General features: G+C 39.4%; 1 protein-coding gene across 1 annotated transcript in view; it reads left to right on the top strand.

Moving 5' to 3' along the window:
• Positions 1-6,003, top strand: part of tnfrsfa (tumor necrosis factor receptor superfamily, member a) — a 22,476-nt gene extending 16,473 nt beyond the window's left edge. The window contains exons 4-10 of the mRNA XM_005720157.2: positions 2,546-2,657; positions 2,785-2,915; positions 3,021-3,119; positions 3,208-3,254; positions 4,117-4,392; positions 4,487-4,523; positions 5,522-6,003. Coding sequence (XP_005720214.1) covers positions 2,546-2,657; positions 2,785-2,915; positions 3,021-3,119; positions 3,208-3,254; positions 4,117-4,392; positions 4,487-4,523; positions 5,522-5,823 — 1,004 coding nt within the window. The 3' untranslated portion in view covers positions 5,824-6,003. The remainder of the gene's footprint in view (positions 1-2,545; positions 2,658-2,784; positions 2,916-3,020; positions 3,120-3,207; positions 3,255-4,116; positions 4,393-4,486; positions 4,524-5,521) is intronic.
• Positions 6,004-19,765: the final 13,762 nt, after the last annotated feature.

Below are 19,765 nucleotides of genomic sequence, written 5' to 3'. Positions count from 1 at the left end.
GTCTTTTGGGATCTTACAAAGCTTCAAACGACGCGTCGACTATTAAATTAGTCGTCGATGATTTTGACAGTCGACGTAATCGTGACTAGTCGACTAATCGTGGCAGCCCTAATGCTCTGTTGTCAGCCACATATAAAGTGTAATATCAGATAAAATCCCCATCACCAACTTGTTTAAAGTGCAACAAAGTCAATTTTGGTAAAGTGGCAATAGACAGGCTTTTTAATACCTTGTTTTGGTTGTGCAGTTGGGCCTTCACAGCCAAGCCCAATGCTGATAGTTGTGTCACTCTTTGTGCAATTATGACACTTCACTCCGACAAGAAACACAGATAAATTTTCACCATTTTAAGCTGCTTTTGTATTTCAACTCATTTTAAAACTTCTCTTCTTTAACAGGAAAAGGTTAAGACCGTAAAAATCTTTGATAGTTCTTTTTATGCTACATAATTTCACAGTTAATCCCTTTTAAATATTTGTGTGCTCTGCCAGAATCAAAGCTTCTAGTGTGCCGTGGGGTTTAGTGTTTAACAAGCGTGCAGCAAATGATATCCTACCAGTGTCTTTTTCGTGCCCTGCCTTTAGAAAGGAATGAAACAGAACCCGTGTCGCTCTGTATTGGAAAATTGTAATTTAATTTTGATTGTTACATGTCATTAATATAATAACAGTGAAGCCTGTTGTCCCACATACTTGGAATAAGTAAGAGTAGATGTACTAAACTAAAATAGCAGCCTGTTTGTGTTCAGACTCTAATCAGAGAAATGCTTAAAATACAAAAAAGCTGTTTGTTGGTTTGGAAATCCAAACCTCGACTGAGAGCTTTACTTTTCCAACTTGTCTTGCATAAAGGGAAAAAAATACGTGAAGCAAACAGGCTACAATCCAAGTTGTTGCATTGAGCCATCAACTCATCGACGACAGCAACTTGGTGCATTTAGGCATGTAGACGCGGTCAATAAGACCTGTTGAAGGTCAAAGTGAGCATCTAAATGGGGGGAAAATGAAATCTGTGTGACTTTAAACATGTCATGGTTGCTACTGCCAGACAAAGCCGATTGGAGTATTTCAGAAACTGCTGATCTGCTGTGGTTTTCCCGCTCAACCATCTCTAGTACGCCCCCCCCCCCAAAAAAATCCCAATGCAAACCTGCATTGTCAGATTACATCGAGCTGATAGGAAAGCAAGGGTAGCTCAAACAAGGACTCATACAATCATTAAACAGGGGTTTCTGCAGTAACTGTGTGATGCGGTCATGTCAACATGGACCAAAATCTCAGAGAAATCTTTCCAGCGCCTTCTTAAATCGATGCCATGAAGAATTAAGTCAGTTCTGAAAGCAACAGAGGGTCCAAACTAGTAATTCAATGAAATTCAGTTTTATTTATATCGCGCCAAATCACGACAGCAGTCGCCTCAAGGCGCTTAATATTGTACAGTAGATCGTACAATAATAGTACTACTAAGTTATTACTAATGAAATGGGAAATGAGTGCAGTCTTGCATCAGGGTAAGGTAATTTTTTTTTCTTGCCTAATCACATTGAGATCATTATGATCTTTACACTGATGATCATTAACACTTACGGCAGAACGCACATTTGCCTCTATGGGCAGTGTTGAAGCAAACAGAAAATAATTGTGCCATTTCAACTCCAGCTTAGATTAGTCACGATTGTTTAGTATTCTGTGATTTAAATAACTGCAACTAAATGCACCAGCAGAAACATCATCGGTGACCTGATGAAGGTGGCAGTTGTCACCTGTGGGAAAGTCGCCTTTATTTGGATCACATTAAAATATGCAGTGAATACGAAAAAAAATCGTCCTTACTTAGTTCTATAAAACTCTTTAAAATATCCATAGCTTGCTATAGAATGAGCTTAATCGCCTGTACATGAAGGTTAGTGTGAAAGACAGTGTGCACACATTTTGCAAACCAACCTAACAAAGCCATTTTTCTTTAATTGGCAAGCATGAACATGAGATTTTATATGAAAGGGCATCCTGTGGAGTTGGACCGCTGGCTATTAATTATTATTAATTTTGATCGTATCCTAAAGGCCAGGGCTACCATCTATTTAGGTCTCATTTTAAGAAATGAACCGTGGCAGATTCTCCGTTCCTTATTATCCCGTTAAAGTGAAGCAAAATATGTCTCAGAGGGAGATAAAATTAGTAACCTAATTATCTAACATATCTTTTTTTTTTCTTTGCAAAAGATTGCCAAATAATTGCCGGTGTCCAACCAATTACTTGAAGGTCTTCTATTTGTTCCATCATGTAATGCATGCTGATGGTCGTGGGAATACGTTTTTTTAGAAGTTCACTTGTTAAAGTCTGCAGCTGTTTACGCAGTTTGCAACATTCAGAGTTGAGCTTTGCTAAATAAAAGCAGACATGGTGCCATGTCTTGAATTTCTTTTTTTAATTGTTTTTTTTTTAGCTGTTTATTTCCCATCGTGTCCTGTTAGGCACTTTTTGACTTTGTTCTGAAAGGTGCTACAGAAGCCTCTTTGTCTCACAACTTTCCTAACTGTCCACAGATCAGGAGGAAATTGCTTCCTGCACCACAACTGCAGACACTAAGTGCCAGTGCAAACCGAATACCTTCTGTGTTCCGGACCAGGCCTGCGAAGTCTGCAAGCGCTGTGTCAAGTGAGTGTCACTTACCTGTTTCCTGAAATTATTCTGGATTGTTTTTGCGTCTGCGTTTACCCTACAGTCAAAATTTGGGACTCTGTTTTACTGTTACTTAAAATGTTTCTGTGCTTCAAAACTGCAGGTGTAAACCTCATGAGGAGGAGGTAAAAAAGTGCACACCGTTTTCTAACATAGTGTGCCGAAAACGCCCTCTGTCCCCCACACGAATCACTCCGTCCCTTTCGCCCACGTTGGATCCTCCGGCGAGCATCGGTAAGTTTCACTATCAGTTTCAGATTCTGCTGCTGAAAGTTTTTTAGCTATCATTGCTTAAATTAAATTTTTTGTGTTCGTGGCATTTGTTGTTGTTTCTTTCAGTTGTACCTCTGTGCATTTTCCTGGCCATCGTTATCATCATCATTATCGCACTGGCTCTGTGGTGGTTCATTTTCAAGCAGCGTTCATGTGAAATACCATGTGAGTTGATATCAAGTAATGTGCGTCTGCAGTTAATGTTTTACTCATCAGATGTGTTCCTAATGCTATTTTCCTGCTTCCGAAATAGGCTTGAAGCTCCACTGCGAGTCCAGTGAAATTGTCAAGATTCCCATTGTAAGTAGTTTGTCGTTATTTTACATGTTTAATTCAAACCATTTCAAATAGACATTGAACAAAGTGCTGTGCTGCTGAAGGAAGAAAAAGCAGATGGATCTGCTCAGTGTACCTCAGTGATCTCGCATGAATAGAGCAGGTTACAAGATCAGGGAGTTAAAGTGGTGCCACTCCACTCAGTGACTTAAAAACAAATATTGAAATCAATTCTAAAACTGAATGGGAGCCAACAAGGAAAAGCTAACGTAGTTGATCTCTCTTATAAGTGCCTGTTAAGAGTGCGAGGGGGTGATTTGGACCATTTCCAGTCAAGAACGTAAAGACAGGCTGACACCTGAAAAATGACAACAATAAAGTAATCAAATAGACATAAAATAAAAGCATGAATTGTGTCTTAAAGTCAGTGAAGAAAAAAGAGAGAAACGGTTTAACACTGTTTTATATGTTTTCATGACAAGATTCACAAGTGTTTCACATTAGCAGATTTTTACTTCACAAAACTTATCAAAGATTTGGGGGGGGGGCTTAATTCTGTCTGTGAAATCTATCTACAGAACACACTCATGGAAAAGTAAACTGAGTCATTATTATTAGTATTATGGCATGATAAAGCCTGGGTCAAGCATGGACCCCTGAGGCACGCCTCATGTAAGGAGATTTGGTAATACGATAGTACACCCTGTGTCTGTCAGTGAAATGAGATTTAAAGCATTTATTGGAGTTAAATACCAGTCGAGCTTTTCATCCACTAATCAAAACTTTGATGCGTCAATCTTCAACTCTGTCCATTTATTACACTGTTTGGACAACATATACCATTGTTGTGTTCACGTTTTCTATACATTTCCTTTTTCCTGCTCAGGATGAGAGTGGAGCCACAGCAGAGGAGCGACAGAATGATCAAAACGCGGGTCTGGAAGGCGAGGAGTCCCGTCCAGACTCAAGGCCGCTCCTGCAGGAGACCCAGGCTGGGATGACCAAGGCCTCCCCGCCCCTCGAAGATGAAGACCGAGGATTAGGGGACAGCTTGCCCAACACCACTAGTTCCTCTCAAACTAGCCTGTCAGCCCTTCCCACGGCGGTTTCCAACACCCCACACCAGAGCCCCGCTACCTTCAGACAGCTGCCTGCAGATCTGGTGAGGAGTAGAGTCAGAATGAGCTCAAATGGGTCGCACTGTATTTTAACATTTTCATCACGCCTTAAACTTTCTATTTTGTCTCGTGTTGCAGGATGATCCTCTGCGATGTCGACTGGTGCCACTACAAGGTAAGATTCACACAGAGTCTTGTGTGTGTGGAGGGGGGAAGGGGGGTGTCCACTTTAAGAAACATTTTCACAGAGCTCTTTTGAATTTGAATAGCCTTTATTGTCATTGTACAAAGTACAACGAAATTGGAGTGCCACTCCCTTGGTGCAAAATGCAATAATAAATATAAATGTAAGTATAAAAAGTTCAATAAAACAACCGAAGTACTCAGACAATAATAAGTACGATATATACAGGATAGCAGCATTAATATAATGATAGTATGAATAGCAGCATAATATAGTGACAATGGCAAGTATGGTATAGTTAAGCAGGTTCAATTGTTTTGTGCTTATTTACTACGGTGATAGCTCTGGGAAAGAAGCTCTGGTGAGAGTGGTCCTTGATGATATTGCCAGCTCTGCTGAGGTACCGAGAGTTTGCAATGGCCTCCAGACTGGGCAGAGAGCAGCCAGTGATCTTCTGGGCTGTGTTGATGACCCTCTGCAGTACTTTTTTTCCCCCACTTGATTTACCCTAAGAGCCAGACAGCTTTACATAAAAACAGTACAGTTTAATGCTGTTCATGGCAATCCAAAGGGAAGTCACAAAATCTCCTCCAGAGCTCATCTTTGCTGGTTGATAGATTTATAATCTCATGATAGTCAGGCCATATCTGAGCCTCTAGGGCTTCGGAACATGCGGCCTTTTTTACTGTTGTTTTGTTCTCATGGTGAATTAAAGAGGACACGGCTTAACTGATTTGTTTGATCCTCTGTTAATAGTATTATACATGCCTCCCCTGACAGAAAATGTATTGAAACTTGCTGCTTGTTCCTTTTGTTGGAACAATGCCTATACTGTTATGATTTGCACGCTAGTGTTCACAGTCTGTTAGGAGCAGTCTGTAAAATAACAAGATGCACATGCATTTTACACGTTGTGGCTTTCTGTTTTCACAGTCGAAATTCTTCCCTGTCTCATCTGTGTGTTTTGTTTGTTTGTTTTCCCCCAAAAGGTTCTGAAAAATCCCTGAGGAAGAGCTTTGATTTGTTCGACGAGTACTTGGACGTGCGGATCCACAACAAGTTCTTTAGAATGATTGGAGTCAGTGACAACCACATTCGGCTTGCGGAGAGCGGCACTTCCAGTGATAAAGTGTATGAACTGCTGAAGAACTGGATGCAGAGGCAGGGACTCCGAGCCGACATCAACGACCTGCTAAACACTTTGCTGACTATGGACCAGCGACGTTCAGCCGAGAGCATCGCCTCCGAAGCCCTCCGAAGGGGCTACTACAAACACGCAGACACGCCCTGAAAAGCAGCGGGGACTTCAAATGAAGTAAACACAAAGTACTTAATACAAAAAGACAGCACACAGACACTGCCAGTGGACGTTGTGTCTCATGAACAGGCTTACCTCTTTTGTGGCTGATCGGCCACGTATTCAAAAGCCAGTAGTTTAAAAAAAAAACAAAAAAAAAAACAAGACAAAAAAGATGAAAGCAAAAAAGGGGAAAGTCAAGCTGTTTTGATGAACGGTCTGAGGATGCTAACCTCTTGCCAAATGCTGAAGCGTAACCATGGAAACAAAAAGCCTGGTGTAACAATTTAAATTTTTTCTTTTTTTTAAAAAGAGCACAAGAACATGAAGTTGTCATCTTCCGCAGGTGCTGCGGCTGCATGGTTTAAGCTGTAGAGAAGCGTAGCCAAGTACTGAAAGCTAAGACGTTTCTGGCTTTGTGTTGGTCATCCGCCCAGATGCTAACACACTAGCGCGAGACAAGGATATATACACTGGTTTGTAGGAGTGGCATTAGCTATGTCACAAATACTGTGCCGCATCGATGCACTGACCTCAGGCACATGTAGGATTTAAAGCAAAAAAGTCACGCTCTGTCAGTTGTGCTGATTTCAACTTCTGTATATTAGTCCATGAACACTTTTCCGACTAATGATTGGAAGATAGCCTCCGTTTGTTATAACAAAGGTTAACTTGCATCCTTACTAATCACAAGCTTGACCTTTGCTGCGCTGTTTGAATACCTACATTTACTTAGGTGTCTTTTTGTTATTGTTTTCTACGACCTGGTCACATCACAAATGGCCTTCCTCGTCATTCAGTCCTGTTCAGTGTTACTACTCACACATAACGCTGAAGAAGGACTTTCACCAGCTCTTTCTGCTGGGACGACGACGAGTAGCTTAGTAAAAAAAAAAAAAAGTGTGTCCTTGTAACTTGGAGAATTTCAAAAGGTCTTTTTATTTATTGATATATTTATTGTAATAAATAAATAGTTATCTCTTGTTGTTTAATGCCATTGCCAAAGTGACCCCTGGAATACACACGCAGTATTAGTGCTGTCGGGGTTTGTAGCACCAGGGCAAAATGACTGAAAACAAATGTTTCAGGTTGTAGTTTCAGCTCGTAGTGTTTTCTTAGAATCCGTTCGGCTGCGGGCGTGTCAGTGATTCGGTGCCATTTCTTCCACCGAGACCGCGTTGGGCACGTTGTCGAAGCGTCCGTGATGCCCAACGCTGAATGCGTCTTTTCAAATTGGACTTTGAGTGAGCCGACTGACCAAATAGTCCCTTCATATCAGCAGTGACGCAGGGTGCAGGTACGGATTGTTTTGTCTCACAAGATGAAGGAAACCTTTTCTGGTTTCAAAAAGAAGACTCCTCCCCCCCAATTTTCTCGCATGTATATGTGTAGAGAGCATAGAAGTCTCACAAACTATATATATGTATATATGCAACTATATTAACAGACTAAAATGAATATAGTGACGTATGAAGTTATTGAGGATAAAAAAACATTTTTTTAACTAGATTTTGTTTCGCCCATTTTTCTGCAGTTCCTCGTGTATAAAGAAAAGAGTTACAGAGTTATATATTGTTGCTAAAGAATGATGCTACAGTGCTGGCACTGCCATCTACTGAAAGACAATGAAAATACAGCCTGCATCAATTTCTAGGGACCCTGTACGCCCTTTTCATGCTCCATTTGGATCCAGTTTTTTCATCTGATAACATTTTAGTTCTTTTTTTAATCCCCCTCAGCCTTTCCTGGTGTTGTATAGCAGTGAATAGGCTTCAGTGGATGTTCTGTTTACTCAGACAAATCATGTTTTGTAATATTTCTGTGGTTTTACATATTTCATTGCAATTCCTAAGCTGTTCACAAAACTTCCTTTTACTTGTATAAAAAACCATTCTGTTCATGATTTCCATTAAGCCATGTCTCCTTAGTTATTGTTTGCTCGTCGTGGATTTCAGATATGAATGATGCAAATACATCAAAGCTGTTTTTATGTCTATTTCAAATAAATGTTTTGTACAGACATTGAAATTATGTTTTCATTGTTTTTGTTTTTTTACAGCAATGGCTCAGTGTGGCTTTCGGGGATCTGCATGTTTTTTTGTTTTTTTGTTTTTTTATTATGAGTCATTCATTGATTGTGTAAATTCTGTCTTCATCATTTTTACTTTTTCTGATCTGACGATACGTTACTTTAAAGAGCTCTAGTCTTACGGGTCATTCACTAAAGTTGTGCTGTTTCCTAAACACCCAGTGCAAGCCGTTTCATTAACAAGCTCAAAAAGTAAGGCATGAATTTGTTGGCGTTAAAGATAACTGGCAGCGAACTGTGTGTAACAAACAGTAAATACATTTTTGCACTTGATTTAAACATTATCTTCCCGATACTGCGCCATACTTTGTGCCTTGACAAAGGAAATACGTATGCACCGGGGTCAGTGGCAAAAAGTTCCCACCTCTTACTGCACTCTTTTTGTAAATACCCTCAGTACTTTTTATTTAACCCAAAATTCACCCTATGTTGGTGAATCAGGCTCATAATGTCACAACTTAATATTTTTATGTTACATTTTTCAAGTCATAATACAGTATTTACATATAAATCCTGGCTTCAGACTATGGTCACCTAGCACACTCTGGCAAACAAGTACCAGTATTTCAGCTTACAAGCATCGTGTGCTTCCCCCTCATCATGCTTCCAGAGGACAGCCAATCAGAAGAAAGTGGGCTTTTAGCCCTCTGGAGTCTATACGTCTGTAATTTAGGATGACCTAGCAGCAAGACGCAGCTGCTGAGTGTCAAAAGTGTTGATTTCAAACTATTTTAGAATTAAAATCTAGTACAATCTAGTTATGTGGATTTTATCAATAGTGTGATGCATGTAAGTCCTAAACACTTTTATTTTAAAATAAAGCGCTAGACATGACCCTGGAGGTAGCCCTCTTTAAATACTACATTGACTGAATATGATCAGCCTGAATTTATGCATTATCATTAACTCATTAATCCAAAATAGAAATGTTTGTGGTCATCATGCAGCAGTGAAACAATATGATAGTTATTTTTTATGGACAGCTTGACTAGGAGATACACAACACCATTAAAGATGCCCGACCATTAAGGTGTTTCATTTCGCCAACCAGGTGAGAGTGAAATAGAAATACAGTACTTAAAAGACATTAAGGTTTTCTTAGTCATGTACAGATGTTAAGGCCGATATTAAATCTTTTTCTTGTTGTAATCACGCCTCCTGTTCATAGATCTTCTTTAACACACTTTCAGTAAAAAACATGAAGGACACGCAACATTACAAATACATTTGTGAATCCTAAGACAGCGTTTACGAGCTGAGTGAGCAGTTTAAGGGGGGGGGGCAAATTATTATTAGAAAGGCTGTAGTTTTTAATTACTTTATTGTAGTCAAATTACTGACACTCATGGCTTTAAATTAACTTGTTTCTTGCATTTTGTAATAGCCAATATGAAAAGAAGGAATCCTCATAGTGAGGGAAACCTGTTTCACTGTGTGCAAACAGTTAGATCCAGATGTTTTCAGGACATTACACAATTTTTGTCTCTGTACACCACCTTTAACTCCTAGGACCCTGCGTCCACATATGTGGACATCACATATTGGGTTATTTAGACTAAAATACTCAATTTTGCTCTACATGGGCCTGATATGCACTTACCAGGACATTAAAAATGCATAACGTGGAAGAGTTTGGGTCTTAGGAGGTTAAAATAAAACTATCAAACAATTAAGATGTGACTAAAGTGCAGTTTTTCATGTAGATTTTGACTGAAGAGGTTTAACAGATGAGGCCTTTTCTCTTGTCAGTCTATGACAGAGTAAGCAAATAAAAGACGTGGCACTAATTCCAGTTGAACTTGAATTTGCCTTCATTGAAACTCTCAATATGAGGCCCAAAGAGATGTTGATGACAGCAAAGGAGATCCCCAAAAGGCTGAAAAACTCAAATAAATGTGTCACAAAGCAAAAACTTTGAGAGTGGCCAAATCAAAGGCCTGGCTGCAGTAAAGGCCTGGCAGAGCATCTTAAGGGAGGAAAGAACAATTTGTTATGCCCATGGATTCTAACTTCGATGCTTCACTGACTCCAAAAGCATTTTCTTCCAAGAATTAAAAAAATAAATAAATAAACAAACTAAGCCCACTACAAACACATTTTGAGTGTTTCAATAGAAATCCACTGTGGTGGTGTACAGAGGCAAAACTGTCTAAAAACATATGGACCTAACTGTACATGTTTCACAAACTCGCAGTTCACAGAAAAATCTCCAAATTCAGCCAACAAATACTAGAAATATCCAGTCTAGACAATTTATACACAGTAATTGTTTTATTTTGTGTTCCCACTTTCCCAGTACATTCAATCACTACAGGTAAAATATCAAAACCACAAGTCATGTACAAAGGCTGTGGTGAAAATAAATGCTCTGTTTAGTTCTGCTAAACAGAAAGGCTGATTAATTATATTATATGAATTAGAATTACTCTGTGAAGTCTTTTATAATACATAGTGCAAACTTCAGGCCCTCTTGGCTTGTGCACAATTAAGTGCATCAAGTCAAAATGTGAACACGTTTAGGGAAATGTCTCTACATTCTTATAAGTTATATTCAGAGGTAGGAAATACATTTTTTATCCAGTAAAATTCAGGTTCACAGTATCTTCACTGTGAGCTTCACTTTCTGTCCTGTTAGTTCCTCAGACTGTCAGTATCTAACTGGATATAAAGAGAAGTTAGAGGTTTTGAATGATCCAGCATACTTGCTTTCCACTTGTTGTCCTGTGGATGAAGCTCTTGTTATTGCATACTTTTTCGTTCAGGTCCTTTGGTCACCTTGTGGATTTCACTTATTTTCAGACACTACTGATCATGTCTCTAGAAATCATCTTCAGCACCTAATCTTTTGAAGTCACTGACCCCTATTCCTTAACGTAAGTCGCAGAATATAACTGAGAAGATTTTCACGAGTGTCTCTTTTTTGTCTCTCTGCGGGAACGCCACTCTTGTAGTGGGGGTAAAAATTGTTTTGAACTCTTTTGAGAACTCCATCAAAATAATAGAAGTGTTCGTTTTCTTCATCATTACGTCGGCTGTTGTCATCGTCTCTGATAGGGTCTGTCTGCAGCTCACCTGGAACCATAGGATGCCTTGAAGCAAACATCTTTGTTCCTCCGAGTCTCTCTTTGCAGTGTTTCCAGCCAGCTTTCGTGCGATGTATTAAACCTGTGCAGAGCGGCACAGTGTCCCCTGAAATCTGTTGAGAAGATCTTTCATCAGCACCGTCATTGTTGTTCATCGTGTTATACTCAAAACAAAATGAATGCCCAAAATAGTGAGTTTAAGACATTTGAGTACATGTAAATTTTCCATGCAACGTTATTACATAAGTACAATGTAAAATCTTAAATATAATTCAATCCAGTCAAATTAAATTCACTTGACTGATATACATTCAGTTTATATAAACCACATTTTCCTCAATGATTAATTATTTAAATAAATAAATCTTTCAGTTGCATTTTACTTACAACTTTATCAGGGCTAATAATCATTTTTGGCCAAGTATTTTCCAACACCATTTTTTTCTTTCAAAAGTAAACAAATACTATATAATGCAATAAGCTATCTATTTGATGGTCTTCCTGTCCTGAAGGCCCACCTATCACTTCATTGCACTTCAAACCAAAATAAATTTGCAGGCCTTAAAAAATTTATGCAACTAAATGCCTTATTTTTCTTAAGTTGTAGAACTTAAAAGTTGAAATACTGTTGGATTAGTATGTTTAAGTACTGTAATCGCAAATTTTTTTAGTTAAGGTTACTTAGTATTCGTTCACCTCTCAAATTGGATTAACTCTAACTTTTCATTTCTGCAAATATCTGTGAATAAATTCATCATTAACCCATCAACCCACTGCACCCCTGGTGTCACTGCTTCCTCTGGCATGGAAGTAAATAAAACAAATTCTCAGCCTCTAAAAAAAAATAAATCATTGAGCAACTGAGTACGAGACGTCGGGGGGACGACAGTAAAAGCCAACATTAATAGTTAATGGTTAAAAATAGTTAACCCTTGAACTCAAATGATTTGTTGAGTTATTAAGACATTGTTTTCTCCTGAAAAACCTGATGTTTACAATCAAACTCATGAGGCCCTACTGTGAGCAATAAATTGCACAAAAATATCAGACGTAACAAAAACAATACAAATTAAAACGTATTTTCAATTTTAGAAATTTTTGTTTGTTTAATTACTTTATGGTTCAGGCATTACAGTGTTAATCAAAAATCAAAAGGGCGAATATCTCATAGGAACTCAAAATATTTCAATTGGTTGGATTTGAAAAGAAAAGGAAATTTCAACCCCAAAATTTGGGTTTAAAATGATTGTTTTCAACATTTCTGTTTTAATATAGTATTTCATTACTGTTAGATTCATAGTTATATGAATCTAACAGTCAAACGGGACATATACAGTACTTCCCCAAACATTCAACTATTTATTTAATTGAATCTTGAAGAAATACTTACTTTTGCATCCACTCGTGGATGATTTTGATCTTCCTTTCTTTCAGTTTCTGTCCTGCTTTTTAAAGCTTCTTCTTCACTCTGTGCGTCTTTCAGAAATTTGGTTCGATTTTCTAGGACGTCTTCTCTCATCCTGAGGCTCGAGAATGGCTTCACGGTCGTTGCTTGCGTAGTTTCTGTTTCATTCTTCAAAAATCCTGGCTCAGTGTGTGCCTCGGGCTCTGGACTCGCTCCAGTTGTTGGTCTCCTCTCTGCGCTCGGCTGTCCGTCATCTTTGTGTGTGCTGCTTTGAGTGATGACTTCCGTACTTATTGTTGTGTCTTCAATCTTCGTGTTTGCTGTAGTTGTGTCTGTTATGTGTTCTGTTGTTATCATTTTGAGCGGGCGAGGTGAGGGTACGACTGTCTCCTCTGGTTTCAGATTTCCTTCGTGTTCAGCGTGGTTTATTCTTGTTCTTTCATCGTATATATTAGTTGTTTGTGAGTTCTCTGGTTTTTCTGTGGTTTCCTTGACTTGTTCCTTTATAGTTTTTCCACGTTTCACTGCTTTCCTATCTAAGCTCTCTATTACGAAGATTTCTAATAAACATATTCTTCCTTTCAAACATTTACATTTTGAGTCGTATTGTTTAATAGCGATGTCCTTTAAAGCTTTAGTGATGGGTGGCGGGTCACCCAGCTCAGGAATATTCACTTTCCATCTAAAGTCTGTGTTGGAAATAAGCTTTCTTTCTGATCTTGGATCAGTTTGTGTCTCCATCGCTGCTTCTGGCAGGAAAAACATGATTAAGGCTTCTTCTCCCACATCAGACAGCATTTGTTTTTCATTGAAATCATGAATATCTGTTTTATGCGTGGAGCTTGTTCGTAGGACGTATGCAAATCTCTTTTGGTTTCCATTTTCCATAGGATTCATATTTTGTTCTGCTTTACTATCTCCTACTGGGTGTCTGAGCTCTGGTTGTTTTGTGATCATTTTCCAGCTAAATAATTCATTATTATCGTCCTGAGTGGGCCTCGTCTTATTCAGTGGTCTATTTCTGAATCCTTTCTTCTCCTTCGATACTAAGAGGGGTTGCCTCGTAACATCAAATCCACCATCATCCACACCAGATGCTGCTTTTAAAGTAAGTTGTTTCTGAAAACTTCTTTGGCGAGTGGAGTCTTCATTCAAGTTCAAAAGTTGCTTTTGCTTCACTAGAATGTTTTCATGTCCTTGTGTCTTTAACTGTGACACATCTGACGTTTTCCTTGAAGAGGTGCCAGAGTGCAGAGTAGCTGCATGGAAAATGTCACGTTGACTGACTGAAGCTCTCAGAGATCCTCTTTGATTGTGCTGCATGAGAATTTTAATGTCCTTTGGTGCATTTAGTTTTGTCTGTAGTGGTTCAGACTCTTCCTTTGAGGTCCTCCTGATGTTCATTTCTGCAATTTCACTAAGTTTTGGACAGCAGGAAACAATCATAATTGTAGTCACACAGATTTGCTCCATCAGCATTTTCTGCAAATGAGCAGTGACGGTGGCTGCCCAGCCCTCGGGTTTCTCCAGTAAGAGAGCCTGAAGGTTTTGTCCTGAGACAATGGAGCGGTGGAGCACTAACAATGAAGGTCTAGAATCAGGGCTATCTTTAATTATATCCATGGCAATGTGACTGGTTTGACTAACAGTCTTAGTTCTTGGAGTATCGTTAATATGAAACAGGGCTGTGTTTGACTTCATCATGAAAGCTGGAACAAGTTTTCTTTCACCACAATGAAGAATGGCCTAAAGTGACAAGAGAGGAAGACTGGATTAGTTATAAAAATGTTTCCAGATAAATGCGTGAGCCATAAAAACAACTTCCATCACCATGACTGCAGTCCAGATGGAAATATCCATCTTGGAGACTTGGACACTTTGGGCACTTGTTCTTCTGAATGAGACTTTGTTAGTGAGGGGCAACTCTGACAGACCGCAAACACTGCACACGCATAGAACAATTACCATGTCGGATCAAATAAGACTTGAAAATGTAAGCTGCTCAAAAAAGTAACACTTTTTGATCAGAGTATAGCATTAAGACAGTACATACGTAGCAGAGGGGGTTGTTGTTTCAGCTGCTTTTGGAGTTAATGAAACAGATGCACTAAAGGGGCAACAATGAGACAACCCCCAACACAGGAATGGTTTTACAGACGGAAGCCACTGACATTTTTTTCCTTTTCATCTTTTCCAACAGTTTTTTCTCTAGTTTTGCATTTGGCCAGGGTCAGTGTCACTACTGGTAGCATGACGCGATACCTGGACCCTACAGGGGTTGCACAGGTAGTCCTACTCCTCCAGGATGGCTCATGAATATGTGCCACTGCCAGAATGTTTGCTGTCTTTTTTACTTTGATTTCTGAGGTGTCTTTGAAGTCAACCCTCACTAGTTTGATTATTTTCTTTTCCAACAAACTGTCATGGGCTTGTTGTGTGGCAGTCAGTGAGAGGACCAAAAATAAAGGACCTGGCAGACAGGCTTAACTTAAGGCAAATGGCTGATTGAACAATATAAGAAGCAGAGCTGAACTGGAGTAAACTAACTGAAACCACAAACCTTGAGTAACAGACATGACAAGGAACAGATGAAAACTAAGGACCTAATTACACAGGATCACGAGAGGATGGGCAACAGGTGGAAAACACAGCTGAAACAAAATCTGACTGACCAAACAGAGGAAGCAAAGTTAAACGTAATGCACATGAGACTAGGGACTGTCAAAATAAAACAGGAAGTAACAAGCACTCAGAGAGTCACGTGACATGCCAAAACATGTAAACTTGACACTTGGACAGGGGATAATAGATATGGAAACAGATGACAGACCGGGGAGAGAAAACAGACTGGACCAAGTCCATAACAGCATAGAAATCTACCATGATTTTTTCCTCACTGAGATCTGCTTTCTTTACCATAAAGTGCATTTGTGTTTTTTGCAGCACTGCAAACACACAAATATGCTCCAAGCACACGCCCGACTGTGCAGCACATCCATTGTTAACTGAGCAAGTAGAGGGAGAACAACTGTTCGAACTGTTCTTCCATGAAATCTATTTTTAATATGCCTGTTTAACCCAGTTGGTCACAAATTGTGGGGCAGGCATTTATTTATGTAAACCTCAGTTTGGAACATTTTTATTGTAAATGGTCGAGTGGCGTTACGAGTAAAATTTTGACATCTGAAGTGGGGCACATGTCTTCTATTTGATAAATGTGCAGATTCTCTGGAGTAAATATTAAAATCACATGCTGAGACTGTCACGGTGTCACGCTTAGTTAAGCTTAGTTAAAAGCATTACCCGAAAAGGCTTTTTCTCTCTAATAAATATTGTTATCTGGCACAAAAACACGCCACATGTCAGATATTCTTATTATCAGCAGCATGAAATGGGTGTAAAAATAAAGCAGCTTGTGACTGAGTCATCAGCTTCGTGCTTTTTAGGTAGTGTAATGTGGGAGACTCTTGGCTGCTTTGCAAAATGTGACATTCCCACCTGGTATGCTGATAATTCATGCACAGAGGAGCAGCATAAGAGGGAACATGTATAAATTAAAAACAAATACAGTTGATGGTGGGAGTAGTTTTCCTAATGAAGAACAAGACATAAAAAGGAAACCTTTTTTTTTAACAGCATTACTGAATAAAATAAGCATACCAATACAGGAATCTGATCCCTTTGCATTATTCTTCTCAAGTCTTTGAAAGACAGAGTGTGTCCATGGTCACTGTGGACTGTGAACGGCCAGCAGAAGGAGTAGCTCCTCTGTTTGTGTAGCAAAACAGCATACGTGTAGTTTCTTTTGAAGCATGTAGACTCAGTTTGGCTCCGAAGTATCTTCAGCCCTTTGGGAGCCATCTGTCCACCGAGGATCAGTTTTCTGCACAAAGTCCAGCTGAAGTAATCCATAACCCAGTTCCCGTCTCCTGGGGGAGTCAGGTCAGAGACGAGCAGAGACAGCAGCAGCCAGGGCCTCATTGTGCTGAAAATAAGTGCTGGAAGGCAGCCTGAAGCCAGCAGTTATGCTTTTATCTTTCCTGTATTTCTCTACTTTGTGTATGCAAAACACAGAGCAAATAAAAGATTCTGTTCTGTCTCTGACAATAGGCTGTAATTACACAAAGGCAGGTTTTCATCGTCTCACACTTGTAGAAGTGTCAGGCTATTAAACCTTAGTGGAAACTGTAAGCAGTTCTGTAGTTTCACAAATAAAGTGGTGCTGGCTATTTTTGCATATATGCACTCAGATAGATGTAATACTCTTTGTTATATGTATCGTTATATCTACCACATTGCAGCAATAGAGGTCTGAGGATAAGTCTGTTATTCTAGATTTCTTCCAGTGTTCAAAGCCCACTGTGAAGTAAACCTACTGTTTATTTCTCTGCATCTAAGACCTGACAGAACTAATTCCTGTGCAGTGCCAGCCTACATCGTTCTCCTACTTTCGTCATTCTACTTTTGGACTAGACAAAAATGTTAAGTGGAACTTGTGATTGCTATTGCATAATTGTCGTTTAGTTTACATTTTTCACATAAAAAAAGCTGGAAAAGCTTTTTTTTTTGTATGTGCCACTTTAGTCTTGGATTATGAAAACATTACACCCGGTGCTTCTAATCTTTAAAAGCATACAGTACGTTACCTCATGTTCATGTCTTTTCATCTTTTTGCATATTATCAGACTTTGTCCGTAAGACACGCACAGCTCAGGTGAGCAGCTACAGTAACAGCTCATTATTGTCACCTGTCCTTCACTGAATCAGCAGGTAAGAACTCAGTCTATATTTGATTTGCTTAAGAAACTGCAGAGGATAGCTTATTTTGGTACCGAAATTGAAAGCACTTGAGCATTTTTAAATGTATGAAGTTAAAACAGTTAAAGGCTGTCATACCAGAGATAGTGAAATAAGCGTAAGTGAAGAGACATATCATAGAGACTCAGAGTGCAATAAAGAACTACAGTTAGAATAATTGTCAAACTGTTATGTTTAAACAGTTATTGTGAAAGGAAAAAAAATATTATTATATCCATCTTAATAAGGTCACATAGATGTGCAAATTTTGATAGACTTAGGGTTAGGTTTATTTTCTTTTTCTTGTAAGCTAGTAAGGGAGAACAGTCTATATTGTGTTTATATTGGTAAAATAAAAAGAGGAGAGCATCAGTCATGGATGTCACAATGAATAAAGATGTAAAAATGTCAAGATTAATCCACTCCATAATACCAACAATACTAAAATGTCATTACCTAGTGCTTCAGTTACTTAGAGCATAATATTTTATTAGGTTCCTGTAAGAACTTGACCTATTTCTGGTGTGTCTATCTAGGGGAATTGTGGTCTTGGTCATGGGACATATTGTGAAGTGTTAAAGTATTATGAAGTTTTTGATCACAAGCTTAATTTGTTTAAAAAGAACATATTTAGGAACAAAAATGAAATATAAAGAATGAAATATGGATCAATACTCCCCACACATGTGGGTTTTTAGATAATGAGATGCTCAGAATTTAAGCAATATGTCTGTCTCAGCTTCCACTCAGCCTCCTGACTAATCACACCTTTGGAAAAATGGGCAACATCAGCACTGCGTGTCAGTTGAGCAACAACAGCAAGAGGAACGTTCGAGTGTTCATCACAGGGAAGGCTGTGGAGATTGATGCCTTCATCGTTTCCCAGTCTGATGACGATGCCGATAAGGAGACGACCCCCTCCGTGGTGAAGTTCACCTTCAAGAAAGACATCGACTGCATCCGTGTGCTGGCATCCGAGACCAAGGAGGTGCCCTGGAGCCCTCAGCACTTTCTGTCTGTCCTCGTGGAGGATGAAGACGATGAAAAGATTTGTTCTAAACAAATCATTCTAAGCAAGGCATTGAGCGCTCCGGTCGCCGTGCTGCTTTATGACGTGTAGACTTCTATTCATTACCGTCTGCACGCATACAGATAATGGCTTAAATGCAGAATTGTCATGTTGTTGTCACAAGAAAGTCAAATTGAATAAAGAAAATATCAAATTCTGCTGTTAACACGTCTCTTGTGATGCCTTCAATAAAAATGCCACTCAGCTTCATACTCTTCTGGCCTTTTGTCATTGCAAAGGAAGATGAGCTCATTTTGTGTCAGTCTGCTTGCATGACTGGTCCTCTGTGATCATCTGCTTCAGTCCAAGCCGCAGGATCGTTTCTCCACTGCAAAGGCTTTATTCATTTTGGAGTCCCATGCTAATTAAAATGGCATGTCACACACTCTGTCACAGTCATATTGGTTTTTTAAAATTTGTTTCAGTCAACAAGTTCAAGTTCTTAAAGTGCACAAATATCAACATGTTTTAGATGCTGGGTGTTATAAATAACAAGTAGCTCTTGACTGTATACTTGCTTGATGATGCATCATAAATCATTCTCAACTCAAAGACGTTAATTATTGTGCTTGTGATTTGCTGCAAAGAGAAAACAAAAGTGAGTTCAAATTGTATGGCAACTGATTCGACATCAGTTCATGTGAGTAAAGTGTTCACAGAAAAAACTGAAACAAGTTCTCAGCCGTGGAGAAGTAATTCCCAGAATGCATTTCCTCCTTATACATTAGGTTACCCAGCAGGCCCAGTCTCTGTTCCTTCCCTCCCTCTCGCTCTGCCCTTCTCTTTTCCTGTCAGGCTTCCATCATCTCATTGGTGCTTTGTACTGTCTCTTACCTCCATTTTCTGCTGAATTGCTGTCACTCCTGTGATGTCTACTTTCTACGTTTTGTCCTCTTTTCCTAGTTTCTCTATGGTGTGTGTGTGGCAGTCAGGGTGCCATTGTCTACCCTGTAGAGGTCTGTGTGTCCCTCCATGGATATGCCTCTCCAGACAATCACTGATCCCATCACCAAACCAAACTGGTCATGCTGAATAATGTTATTGGCAGCATAACGTTCTCCACGGCTTCAACAGAGTTTTTCAAGTCTGTCACATGTTCAGGGTGAACCTGCTGTCATCTGTGAAAAGCACAGGGCACCAGTGGTAGACCTGCCAATTCTGGTATTCTGTGGTAAGTCAGACTTCACAGTGCCCGGCAGTGAGCACGGGGCCCAGCAGAGGAAGGGGGCTCTCAGACCACCCTCATGAAGTCTGTTTGTGACTGTTTGTCAGAGAGATTCACACCACTGTCCTGCTCATCAGATCATTTCGTAGCTCGGGCAGAGCTCATTCTGTTCCTTCTTGCGCAAAGGAGCAGATAGCACTCCTGCTGGTGGGTTAAGGACCTTCTATCCAGCAGAGTCCTAGAGTAACTGCCTGTCTCCTGGAATCTCGCCCATGCTTTTGAGACTGTTAAGAGACATATCAAAACTTCTGGCTATTCTGTATTGATC

The sequence above is a fragment of the Pundamilia nyererei genome, unplaced genomic scaffold (assembly GCF_000239375.1).
Source record: "Pundamilia nyererei isolate P.nyererei 1_Seehausen unplaced genomic scaffold, PunNye1.0 scaffold00002, whole genome shotgun sequence".
Classification (NCBI taxonomy): domain Eukaryota; kingdom Metazoa; phylum Chordata; class Actinopteri; order Cichliformes; family Cichlidae; genus Pundamilia; species Pundamilia nyererei.
The sequence above is the reverse complement of the archived record's forward strand: the minus strand, read 5'-3'. Positions and strand labels throughout refer to the sequence as shown.